The 13,937-nt window shown below is 35.9% G+C and overlaps 1 protein-coding gene across 2 annotated transcripts; it reads right to left on the bottom strand.

Moving 5' to 3' along the window:
• Window positions 1–355: 355 nt before the first annotated feature.
• Window positions 356–10,106, bottom strand: LOC134202880 (uncharacterized). 2 transcript variants are annotated; one of them, XM_062677868.1, is made up of 5 exons: window positions 9,754–10,106; window positions 9,514–9,696; window positions 1,718–3,015; window positions 1,461–1,521; window positions 356–923 (listed from the first exon to the last, which is right to left on the bottom strand). In XM_062677868.1, the coding sequence occupies exons 1-5, from the start codon at window positions 9,848–9,850 to the stop codon at window positions 625–627; spliced, it is 1,938 nt and encodes a 645-aa protein (XP_062533852.1). In that variant the 5' UTR covers window positions 9,851–10,106; the 3' UTR covers window positions 356–624. The 2 variants fall into 2 exon arrangements, with proteins under 2 accessions (XP_062533852.1, XP_062533853.1); XM_062677869.1 differs by lacking the exons at window positions 9,514–9,696; window positions 9,754–10,106 and adding an exon at window positions 7,168–7,348.
• Between the last annotated feature and the right edge of the window lie 3,831 nt (window positions 10,107–13,937).

Here is a 13,937-nt window from a genome sequence, read left to right as displayed (position 1 = left end):
TCCTTTTATGTATATTTTTTTTTTTAATAATTTCTTTTTTATTTTTATTTTAACTTCAACGCATTACTGTTTAGAGAAACTTCTAATTAATCATTCTTATGTTTCCTTGTGTGATGAGGTATGAAATATAACTATAAAGAAACATTTAAACAATACCATTAAACCATTGTTTATATTTTTATTTCTATTCTTCTAGTAGATATCCACATATTTCTTGTACTTCTTAAAGTATTTTATGCTTTTATCGCAAAGTATGTATCAAGCAAATTCAATCTATTACTCTGTTTTGCTCATATCTTTGTATGCCTTTTTTTAAATAATTTTTGTCATTTTATCTTATTTTATACCTCATACATTCTATCCTGATTCTTATTCATATAATATAACAACGTATTCGCTTGGTAAATAATCTTCACTTTCATTCCTTTCCATCATCGCTATTTTTAGCTTTATCTTACACTACAGTTCATCTCATTAATATATCATCAAAGAAATACATTCATACATTCCGTTCATTCCGATTCACCTAACCAAATTTTAACGCAATTTTAGTTTCTCTCTTATAGTTTATACATTTATCATTTAATCGAATTACCAACATTCACATCAATTTTTTCGCAAACGCTATTTTGAACCACTAGCATCACATTCATGCTTCGCCAGGGCATCGATCACTCGCCGTACAACACGTTGTTGGTTGCCAACACGGTAGGCATTCGATTTTGAAGCAGTAGAAGGTGTTATTTTCAAAAAATATTGTTGAATCAGCTCCAGGAGTTTTGATACTGGTTTCAGGTACTTATAATTGTGAACGTAGTACGTGCACATAATATCCTGCATTGCACAAATTATGTCCTTGGTGCCTTCCGTAACTCGAGTATGATCTGCATATACGTAATACATGTAGGCTTTTTCTCCCAAATCTGTAAAAAGAGATGAATAATGGCGTCAAAAAGTTGTTAATTAACGTCAAATATAAATAAAGTACAGCAAGTACCGCTCGCCACACCTATTACATTTCATTGCAGTTACCGAATCCAGTTAACACTAGATTAGAATTTCTCGGGTACTTATTTAAAAGGACGTATGTGATTTTGTAAACAAAGATTCAAACGTCGATTTGTCCAATCTGATAACACTCCCACGCAAACCATCACGACAGAAAGGTAGGGGAAGCCTTCGGCTACCTGTTAGTGGTGTTGGTTTGCGTGGGATGGCCATCAGATTGGACAAATCTACGTTTAAATCTGTGTTTACAAAATCACATACTTCCTTTTGAATAAGTACCCGAGATTTGTAGTCTGTCTGTTGATGACTAATGAACACAAATGACTACTTAGCGCCGTAAGGAGCGGAAAGAGATAAGCTTAACTGTAATATTCACAACAGCACAAGTGAAGCGGTGTTTGCTACTTAGGTAGGAAGTATCCGATTACTGAAGGGTTTACAAGGTGTCTTACCTACAGATACCACCAAAGGACCCGTTGATTCCAAATGAATTTCATCGATGCGTGTTCCAATCTAGAATAATAATAATTATGAGATACGAATATCGAATATACAGAATAAATTAATAGCAAACGCATCGATCGATTAGAACAAATATACGTACTTAGCGTACGAGAATGGCAAAACGTTGCAAATATCGAGCTTTGCCTATGTGTAGTATAATACAATAAAAGGAAGTATTCATCTTATAAACATTTGACGAACTTACCTCTTTCTTCAAAATCAAATCATTTATGTTCTCTCCCACAAGTCTGGCCAGGTATCCAAATATTTCCAAATCGCAGCACTCGTTACTCAATTTTGAAATGTTTCGATCGGAAGTGCTTGAATAACTGATTATTTTCGCACGTTTCATGCAGTAATACTTGCGCAGATCGTCAACGTTAACGCCTGTTGCTTGAACAAAATGATAATTAAGCAAACTTCTCCTTCTGAACACAGGATACTCGGCCAGCAAGTTGCCAAGATGTTTACTTTCGCTCAGCTGGTATCTTATATACGCTTGAGATGCCGCAAGAAGCTCATTCGTTAGAAGCTCAGGTTCGTCACGGCGAAGTTTTGACAAAATATCCTTTTCGCAATCTTTTTTTGTAGTTGACCAATAAACTTTCAGAGTTCCAGCTCTTACGTTACGACCCTTATGGTTAGCTGTATCTTTCTGTTCAGAGGAATCTTTGAAACGATTGAGGTAATTGTTGTGATTTATCATCTTATGTTTGAAAATCACATAACTCATACCATTTCCACACCCATCGTCGTCTACAAGCTCGAGACACGGATATTTAGACAACAACTGTCTAGCTACCACTTCCATCACATTTGCTTTGATTTCCGAATCGATAATACGCAACTGATCAACTATGTTGTTTACCAAACTCGTGGTATCAGTTTTGGTCAATCGTAGTGATGCTGGAATGGGATCGTCTTGATGATTGGTTTTAAACTGCTGTATGTTGGTTAGCTTCTTGATTATACTGTCGCTTATCTTATTCCAATTAATTTCGAAAAAACGAAATTTCATTTCGGATGATGCGTGCTTTTTGGAACTTTTTTGCAATTCGATATCTGTATTCTGTTGTTGTTTCTGATTTGTATTAGGGGACTGATTTTCATCAAACTCTTGATTTTCCGCTGTTCTATGCTCTTCACGATGCAAGAGTTGCTGTCCATCAGCCGGTATTTCACTCTCTACTGATTGCTCATTGTCCATCTGATGTTCGATATTCGCCTGTTGTTGATCACCTGCTTTATCATCCTCTTGGGCTTCCGTCGGTGAATTTTCCTCAGCAATCAACAACGGCATTGAAAGTAGTTGATGATCGACGATTTGATGCTCTACATCGGCCATAAGCTGCATAGCGATCGGATCCGGAACAGATACTTGTTGGTTGGGTATGAATTTCAAATAATTGGAGTCAATATTAACTGGCTGCATAATTGGTGATATTATCTCGGCGTCTTGAAGTGTTGCAACTAGTAGCTGGTTTTTGGGTATATCATGTTGCTCTGCAAAACGTAATCAGTTCATGTTACATAAATAAGTGCACGTTTTGGTTGAGGTTGAAAGTAAAGAAAAAACACCAGATTAATCCACCTAGCGGTGAAAGCAACTTTCTCGTGCGATGCGTAAGGTAAATCAAACATAAGAAAAGTATAAGCTTTAGTTATAACTATGGCCGATTCCATACTCGTATCCTGCCAATTTTCAATAGAAAACAATAGGCAATATTCTCCGTCGAAAGCAACTTGTTGCGTTAAGGGTAAGTACACGAAACTGGATCGAGAATTTTAACGCGTATTTTGTGTAAAAAAAATGTATTTTGGTACAGTCAAACCTCCATGAGTCGATGTTCTATGACTCGATATCGACTCATGGAAGCAAATTATCCCATATTAAAAAATATTTTCTGGGTTACTGTGATGGTCCCTTCAAACAGATTTCCAAACATTTCCTATTCCACATGTCGATATTTCCATGAGTCGATGGTCCCTTCAATATCGACTCATGGAGGTTTGACTGTAATAGCATAGGTAATACACAGAAAAAAATAATGAAAAATAAACAGCGCGTAAAACTTAACAAGTAGAAATTTACGCCATTCTACGCTGAAACGCTGCTCTTCCTAACAAGATTGCTTACAACTTGTATGCAATATTGACGATTCACGTCAAATATTATATACATTTAGGCTATATCCCGTGTGGAATTACGCTTATAATAGTGTTCCATTTATGTGCATGATTCTTAGCGTACATTTCAGTAGATTTTTCTATCTGTGTAGGTAATAGGGTAACGGTACCAATAGTGGAGGTATTAGTAGATCCACAAAAGCAAATATTTTTTAAAAATGGATAATTATGGGAAATTTACTGCTTTATTATCTTAATCAATAGATAAACTAATAAATTTGATAACAAAAATGAGATAGATGTTATTTAACATCAACAATTACCAAATATTGCTTGCACCACTATGGGTACACTGTTCCTTTAGTGGCGGTAAAAATTAATTTTGGTTCCTATAGTGGTGCTATCCATTGGTTTCTTATGAGACTCGCCACTATTGGTACAATTGCACCACTATAGGTGCAAGGGAGTCAATTTTGTTAAGGAAAATCATTGTTTTCAATAGTTTATCAAGCGAAATCTTAAGGTAAGTTGCATTTAAAAGGATATTTAAAGCACGACGCATCAACTGAAACCATCGTAAAGTCTATAAATATGATAAATCTCATTAAAACCCCACTACCTCCACTATTGGTGCTACCTCCACTAAGGGTACGGTTACCCTAGCTTCCGGTCCCATCGATTTGGCCAATTTGCAATGGGAAACAATATGACAGGATTTCCAGTCGAATGCAACTTGTTACGAGAGCATAGGTTAAGAGTAAAAAAAGTGAGCAAGACTTTTTGCGTACACACGTACATACACATTAGGGTGTACCAAAAAACAGTATGTTCGAAAAGTCATGGTGCTCAAGCCTTAAATGAAAGATTCTAACATCTGGAGCATTTCTGTAGAACAACCCAAAATTCTAAAAAATAGTTTACAGCTTTAGACAGAGCTGTTTTTGAAAAAAGCTGTTTTTGCACTTATTGTCATATATTGGCTATTTTTGTCACATTTTAATTACTTTTTCAATCGTTAAATATTTTTTGAATTTTTAGTGAACCATAATGGGTGTCATACATGTTAATACGGAAGAAACCGAATTCAGTTATAAATACATTGCAGAAACCTCTATGCCACATGTGTGCTGCTTGGGAAAGTGCGTCGCGGCTGATGGCCATACGAAATCAAGTAGACAGTTTTGGGTTTATTCTACGAGTCAAGTGACGTGAGCTGAGTCGATTTTAGCAATTCTCACGTAAGGTGACCATGTTATTCAAATGGGGCTTTACGACTCTTCTCACGTCATTCGAGCAATCTCACGTCACTCCACTCGTAGAATATGCCCATTTATCTTGCGGTTCGAGGGGAAGCAGGGTAACAAAACAAGTAAAGGAGGTTTTGTTTCTCTCAGTCGAGGTTTTTCCTCCCATCACAGTGGAAGTAAGTTTCCATAGACTCAAGGGTTACCGAATTGTAGAAGGTAACCTAGCAGGCGTGATCCCCAGAGCTCAATATTCTTTAATCGGTGTTGACAGGACCGACAATTATCCACTTTCGTATGCATCGAAATTGATTCAGCGGAGATTTCATCAGTGTAGAAGATTAACAGCCAATTAAAATTCAAGTAGATTATTTAAAAAATGCTGCATGCTTTACTTTGAATTCCTGTTTCTCAAATGATTTGTATACCCTACTTATTTCAGAATTTCATTACGGTGAATTTGAGTGAATTTCAGGGGAAAAAATATCCAAAATTGTCGAGGTTGTTAAACTCTAGTCAAACTAATTTGTAGCTCTATAAACAACATACAAGTAGTTTGCAGACCTGTTACTTTGTTATCGGTCAAAACTTTGTCTTAAGAATAAACCTTTTATTTACAAATTTTTAGACCAGCCATGTTGTATGCTGTGCCAATATGGACTAGTTGCTGCAATACCAGAAAGAATACCAGAGAACTCTAAATAAAATTTTGAAAATGATTCTGAAGTTGCCTCCATGGTATAGTACCAATGAACTTCATAGAATTTCTAATATTGAGACATTGCAACAAATGTCCATCAAAATAATTTTCAATTTTAGACGAAATTCGTTGCAATCTTCTATTGCCACGATTAGCTCCTTGTACTCTTAATTTATACTATATTTAGGTTAAGTTTAGTTTAAATTAAAAACATTGTAATTCCTACATGGTTCAATTCAACCAGAGGAAAATTCCTAACTGCCAGAGGCAATTGAAATATATTAATAATAACTCAAAATGTAACATAGCAAATAAGGATGATAGTGTTAAGAAAACACGGAAAACCTAGTCTAAGAAATGAATGCATGTATTAGATAATTAGCAAATAAAATTAGTAAAAAAAATGAACATGGTCGCTGAGGGCCTGAATGAATATCATCGTGCTAGCCTCATGATAAACTACAGTCAACTTTCCCTTACTCGATGTTCTGTAACTCGATGTGTTCTTTAACTCGATGCGAAACCCAAACTGCTTTGATCAGTTTCTCCTTACTAATTTCAAAAATTTACCTCTCTTACTCAATGGTCTTTTCAATACCGAGTAAGGATTAGGAAGCTCGCTATCGCTATTAATAAATATAAAAGTGCATAATGAATACTGTGGGACTGCAATGTCTTACTGGGGATGTAATGTCAAAAAAGAAGATCAGTTACCGCTATTAAGTGTGGTTATAAATGTATTGTTTCTATGTATCATTATCTTCTTCTTAAATGGGTCTACATTCCATATGGAAACTTTTCCTGCATTTCAACATAGTATTCTATTGGCCTTGAAAGTTTTTTCAATACCGGCCAATTGCATGACTATGTATCTTGTGTAGCAAGGTCAATGGAAACCCTATGCTCACTGCTCAGGGTGTCGAGAATAGTTCCTGCCCGAAAACATTCTAGATCGGAACAAGAATCAAACTCGCTATCTCTGGACGTGGCTATATTTTAATTATTCTTCAATATATAACAGCTTATTTTACACCATATACCTATATTTGGTGTTGAACTAAATCTTAATGTAAAGAATACCTTAATAAAGAAAAAACCTTTATCTCAAATACAGCATAATAAACGCACATGATCTTATAAAAATTCCAAATGAGAATTATGAGTTTTCATGACTCTCAAGTCTCGATACATTAATTCACATGTCTGTAGTGAAAGAATTGAGTTGAATTGTAGTTTCACGGCGGAAATGTTTTCGGAGATGCATTGTCTCATTCATTTCAGCTATTGGAATGTACACTTTTCACAAAGATGTCTAAAAATCTATAGGGAAAATTACAACTTTGGAAGGTTTTGTTCTATCATTATCAGAGGGTTTCTTAGGACCAGATTGTTCTCAATTTTGTATGTTTACAAAAACATATATAGATTATATTTTCTCAAGCGTTAGATCTACGAAAACCGAATACAGCAAAACTTGCCGAAGCTGTAATTTCACCTAATAGGTATAGATATTAAATATTATGAATTCATTAGATAATCTGATGTAATCTTTTGCACTTCGTCTTTATCAAAACATTCTAGTACCTGTAGTGGGTTGACATTTGTAGCTCGATTTGTACAACAAGCAGCATGAAAAAATCCAGATTCCACGTCCACATACCAACCAAAACTCCGTCTCCGGCTTAAAATTCTATGTAATTTTTAATTAAATTGAATTTTACAATTTTAGTAATAAAGTGCGAGACAGCATAAACAAAAATGACTTTCAAAGTGACGGACTGTCAAAAACACAGGGCTGCGTAATGAAAAACCTTTTTTGGGCCTGTTAAAATATTACGTATTGTGATTCTCGAGATATTATTATACACGTAAAGAAAAGACCCTACAGTTAATATGATTATAGACGAATCCAAGTAAAAATAAGAAGAAGACACACGACGGTGTTAACTTTGACAGATCCTACAGCGCAGCATAGGAGGATCATTTTAAATTGCTTATAATAAATTCTAGACAAATTGTAATTAAAATCTGATTGATGTACGATAAGGAAAAAGTTCTCAGGTACTTATTTGGAAGCTTATCTCATTTTTTTTGTATATTTTTCAAAAATGTATCTATCATAAACTTCGGAACTTTTTCCGTATCATACATCAATCAGATTTTAATTACAATTTGTCTAGAATTTATTATAAGCATTTTAAAATGATCTTCCTATGCTGCGCTGAAGGATCAGTCAAAGTTAACACCGTCGTGTGTCTTCTTCTTATTTTTACTTGGATTCGTCTATTGGCGAACAAACGTTGCATAAACTGCCGCTAATACTAAAGACACACATGCACATACCATGGTACAAGAGGACAAAAAAGATTATTCCAAGACTATCTTGAATAAAGACAATAATTGGTATGGTAATCATTTCAAGATTCTTGTACCATGATACTTATACCACCAGTATGTCTTTAGTGTAACCGCAACTACATCATTTTGATTAAAAATTTTATTTGGGATATTGCACTTTTATACACAGTATAAGAAATTTCCGACCCCGCACTGCCAACCGTTTATATTTAAATTGGGGGTCGTTCAACAATGATGTCACAGGTTATAGGGGGGGAGGGGGTCCAAGATGTTGTGACAGTACATGTACTAGGTATACAAAAAAGCGTGACAGAGGGGGAGGAGGGGGTCATGAAATCCAAAAAAGTAGTGGACGTCATATTTGAATCGCCCCTTGCTTCTAGAATTTTTAAAAAGAGTTTCAAAATTGTCTACGTATATAAGCATACATATATGCTTCCCCGTGCAATTTTTTTTTCCAATTTTATCTTTATGCTTCTTCTTCTTCTTCATTCAACGTTTGTTCGCCAATCCGGGTAGTCCCTCTCACGAAAAAGAGCATACTTTGCCCGAAAAGAGCATACTTCAAGCTCTATATGGTGAAGGGGCGAATGTCGCAAGAGAGAATTCTCTACGTCGATTTCCCCTCTTTTGAATAGAAGTGACAAGCAGACGATTTCTTTGCAGTTTACTACCTCAGAATTCAAGTTTGCATTGTTTTCTATCGTTCTGAGGTGATAAACCACAAAAAATCCATTGCTTGTCACTTTTATTCAAAAGAGGGTTAGTCGACGAAGATAATCATCTCTTGCAACATTCGCCCTTATTACAGATAGAGCTTGACTTTCAATTTTCCGTGTGGAGAACTCAATAGGCCTCTATGAAACAGCAGGGCTGTCACATAAAAACAATTATTGACTGATGCATTTTTTGACATTTTATTATCTTCTCATTTGGTTTTATTTTGTTGTTGCCGGAATCTTTCTCTTTCCTTTGTTTCAATTTTTCTTGCTGATAAGAAAGCGTAAAAATGTAGGTATTCAATTTCGATAATTTTACTTTTGCCCGAGCCTAGAGAGGACTCAAACAAAGGTTTAGTATTTAAAAAAAAGGTTTTTATGTTTGATTTTTTTTTTGGACACAAGGATTGTGCTGGTAAGTTTTCACCGCGAAGGGATAACGGATGATTATACTGAAATAACCCGTTTTTCGCTTCGATCTTGTAAAATATTGCATTTGTATACCTTGCCTACAACGCCTACAACTCTCAGCCTTGTATGTACATGCAAATAACAAATGCGAATGGAAACACATCCGAATGGGCCACAATTTCAATTTGATTAATAAAAAATGTTTAGATATTCAATTCGCCTTCAATACAAGTTTGAAACTTATTTTAAGAATAGATTATGCCAGGATTACACTAGTGAATTGAGTACGTTCCTAGTACAGATACAATGTGGTAAGAGAATAATTTAAAAGCAATAACGTGATGATAAATATTGAAAAATAGTGGAAAATACATCTTGATATGTGAAAATTTGGGTTGGGTCAGATATTGCCATTATTAATAAAAATTTAGGTACGACTCACCTGCTGTACGTTCCATGGACTGTATTCCAGTAGTATTGATACCTTGCGGTGTCCATATCTCTCCAGGAAGCAGCAGCATTAGAAGATCTCGGTTGAAGGCACTCAACGCCAGGTCACTAGTAATTGCGCAACCGTCGACTTCGAGAACCACTTGTTGAACTGGTTGTTGAAATGTATTAGATCCTAAGCAAATTTATTCCAGTTATTTTCAGTATGTACATGTGAAACAAAAGTAAATACCTTGGTGAAGCAAGCTTCTTAGGCTGGCATCGGCGATAATGATGTGTCTTGATCTGCGAGAAGAGTCACAAACTCTGTACGGCACTATTGAATTCATCACGTCTAATTGCGTTCCGGAAGTGGCGGAATTGAATGTTTGATGAACAAGTATGATTTACCGTTCTCTTCGAACGAATGAATTGGAGCTCTGTCGATGCAGTCTAAAATCCCGACACACACTAGATTGTCTGAGTCTTCTTCGTTACGGATAATTTCCAAAACTCCTTGCTCGTGAATATTCCGCACAACTGTTTCAGTTCCACATAACGTTACGTTTTTGAGTTGCTGATTGAAAATCAATAGCGTAATTTTTAAGAAAATGATGTTTTCACCATACTCGTCATGGCGCAAAAATATATAGTTTCCGGCTGAATATATGTAACCCATAAATTTCCCTTTCTCAACAAATATGTTTTGCTGATTGTTCAATTTGAGAGGACGTAAAGCAATTTGCAATGAGGAAGGAAGATCTGAGAACTTTTCTACGTATGACTCTAGTAGGAATTCATTTTTAAAACGACTATTTTGTGTGTTTAAAAGACCCTGAGTGTATTGGTGTTGCTCACTGCAGAATTTTACAACATTTTTGAAATTAATCGTGGTTCGAAGGCAACGTTTAAAAAAACAGTGTTTTCTTTCACAGAATAGTGTACAATAATGTATGATGGGTCCCATCCAAAGCATGTATCGAGGGTAGTGTAGAGTAAAATGGTGTTTGGGTCGCAATGGTACATTGAAGTTACATGTTCTCATTTCTATGTACTCTCGCAAATCAGTTGCTAATATGTTTATCTGTTCTCGTGAAACCACTGGAGATGTAATTATGTCTGTGATCTTCTTGATTAAAAACAGCATGATAATTTCAGTTTGATTATAGTTAATGTCAGCTTTATCAGTAAATATGAATGGCAGAATTTGTACAAGATGCCATATGTCGCATGCTTTTGCCTTAATATTCGACGCTGTTCTTGCAAAATTTATGGAAATTTTTGTGTTTATTTGTAGTTGTTTGAACAAACTATTTATTCTGCCTTCCAAATATCTTACTGAAATATTACCACCAACCACCATTTTTCTAAAAATTAGAAATATATCGTAATTTACCCATCCCTCAAATAGATCGTGCGCCACACAAGGGACGGCACCCAAATCAAACATCTTGAAGTGTTTTAGCTCGTTAAAAATGCAGCATACTTTGACACCACGATGAGACGATTGGTTAAGATTCGTGTAGATTTCTTGGAGGTCCAAATTATTGAGTTCGGGTGTTCTGGCAGTTGCAATTTCGAACGGATTACTTCTGAATGAGTCTAACGTCGTATAACACGTTCGACAGAAATAAGAATTTTTAGAAAAATTCTCAGTAAGCCCAGCAAGCTGATGCGCCCCCAGATTATCATTCATAGTAGCGAAAACTGATCCATAGACCGTTTCAGCTTTGCCACCTCCATGAATAATAATCCCCTCTTCTTCGAGCACTTTGATGTCTTCAATAAACCTACGGAATATTGCAGATGTACCGAAATATGCGAAGTCCTTATTCTTACAAACTAACACTAAATGCACATTATCGGTTAGGCATCTCAAGTGAGGAGGGATGTTACCTAGGACCATGTACACTAGGAGAAGTTTGTGCCGCCCTACTGCACTTCCTAGTTGGTTTGGTACTACTTCGGCTGCGTCCTGATAAATAAATATATTTATCGTCTTTTTCGTGAAAAATTCACTATTCTGAAATTTAAGGCCGTCGGAGTAATCAAAAAGGTAACCTGAAACTTGTGGTCTGTCACCAAAAGCAGCACTGTAGACGTCTTTATCATTCAATAAACTCCGAAGCGTATCAAGCACTGGTACATAATAGTAAAAGCAGTCGTTATGCTCTCTATCTTTTTGGAGGTTTACTTGTACGGGCGACACATAGGAAAAGTTTTCACTATAATACTTTTTTCTTGTATACGCTGATCGGAAAATTCCTCCCTCACCAAACACTTTACCCAATAACAACCCGTCACACAATTCGCTATGCAATTTCAATTTTAAATTTTGAGATATGTCCAGCTCTTCAATTATTTGTTCTCGTCTGTTTCGGAAGTATTTCTCCTGAATACGAGAAACTTCTCCAAGAGCTTCCACTATTTCTTGGATGGCGCAATTAGTCACGTGATGCTTTGAAAGAAGTTTAAGAAAAAGCGATCCTAATATTTGTTCAACTGCAGTCACCGGATGCAGATCATGGTGTTCTTCCACGTCTTCGTCATTTTCGTCACAACATTTTTCTTCGCCACTATTTTCACCATCACTTGGAAAGAAATGCGCATCTGGCAATGGTTCCGGAGCTGAAATTCTGAATCCGCCTCTATGGGCGTACATTTTGTGAATCCGGAAGCTGTTGCTTGTGGCAAATGGCTTCTTAGTGGGACATTTCAAAGGACAGTACACAGGCTGTCCGGAAGAAATATGAATAACCGCATGCTTCATGATTTGTTCAAAGCTTGACTCTTTGAAATCACAGCCCGCAAGAGAACACTTGAAACTTCTGGCTTGCTTAAAATTTGGATCCGAATGACGGAATCGAATATGCTTCCGGAAAGACGGAAATGAACCAAATTTCTTGGCGCACTCAACAACAGGGCATTCGAATAGTTTAACAAGCCTGTGAATTCGAATGTGCACTAAATAATCTTTCATTCTTGAATATGTTGCCTCACAAGCACTGCACTTTAATAGATTTTCCATTTTGTCACCTTTTTGATTTTTTTCTATCGACCGCACTCGAACAACACGAAACGAAATATGGCGGACTTTGAGCTTGGTAAACTGCTGAGCGGCGCATACTTCAAGCTTACTTTACACGACATCGTGTAAAATTCTAGGCGTGTTGGTTTAAAATTAGATACTATATGGGTGAAATTTCTGAGCATTATAAAATGAACAAATAAATTTACACGTATTTTGGCATTCCATTTATGTGCATGATATGAACTGTAAGTTTACATTTCAATTATGATTACGTGTTACAAATTTCCATGAGAATTTAAATTATGTGCCAAATAAATTTAAGGTTTTTTTTCTGTGTACTTTTCGCTTTCTGTACACACTGAAGATGTTTTATAGAAGAAAACTTAATACGTGTTTGTCTACTCAGAATGGGATTATGTATTACTATAGTAAGTTTTACTATAGTAAGCGTTAATAAAATTTTTTGCATAAAATCAAGTTTTAAAAACAGCTTTATGATTTTGTTCAGCGGCGCAGCCAACAATTTTGATAATATACGATATGGTTTAAATCTGATTTGAAAAACGAAACGAAAACAAGAAATCAGATTTCGCCATGCTCAAATTCCGTGAAATTCCGCGGAATTTCGTTTCGAACCATCTGAAACGAAATTTTTCGAAATACCGCATATGCTTAATTTCAATGACGAAACTTGTTACACGAGGAAGGAATTGTTAACGAAGAAGACTATATTTCGTGAGTAATCCGAAACTAATAAATTCTTCAAACCTAAATAAAATTATAGATAAATAATTGCAGCTGAAAACATACTCTGAACTTAAAGGACAAGTTTGCCATTGAGAGATCTAAACATCACCGTGTATCAGTAACAACCGTGCTTTGTCTAACTATGAACACTTTAACAGTCAACCAAGAACCGTTTGCAGGGCATGGCATATTACCGATAATAATCGAAGGAAATGAACTTTTTGTGCTCTCCCATTTAACATTGATAGCATCCCGTGATGTATAGTCCCTATAGTCAGCGTTAACCCGAAGTTTTATCTCGAATGGTGGCACATTGCTTGAGATAGGGAAGGAAATCGCACGCATTTCCTTTTGTTGAGAGTCAACATTTCTCAAATGATTCCGCTAAACAGTCCCAAATAAACTAAAACTGAAGCAGACCTAGGCAAGTTATGCGTACAGCGACAGTGTAGTTAGATGTATCGATTTATCATTTGTTATACTCTGGTGTTGGAACAAATAGACCGTCGCGTGGTTGCGTCTTCTTATCCCAGCATTATTCCACTGAAAGTGATTTCTTTCACTTGCACCCAAATCGAAAATCAATCAAAGTTGAATTTTCACGCAAGACGTAGCATGTGCTGTTCATTTTTCGCTACTACATTACATAAAACAGGCGG

This window comes from Armigeres subalbatus, unplaced genomic scaffold, assembly GCF_024139115.2.
Source record: "Armigeres subalbatus isolate Guangzhou_Male unplaced genomic scaffold, GZ_Asu_2 Contig1491, whole genome shotgun sequence".
Lineage (NCBI taxonomy): Eukaryota > Metazoa > Arthropoda > Insecta > Diptera > Culicidae > Armigeres > Armigeres subalbatus.
Note: the sequence above shows the minus strand (reverse complement) of the source record. Positions and strands in the feature narration are given on the sequence as shown.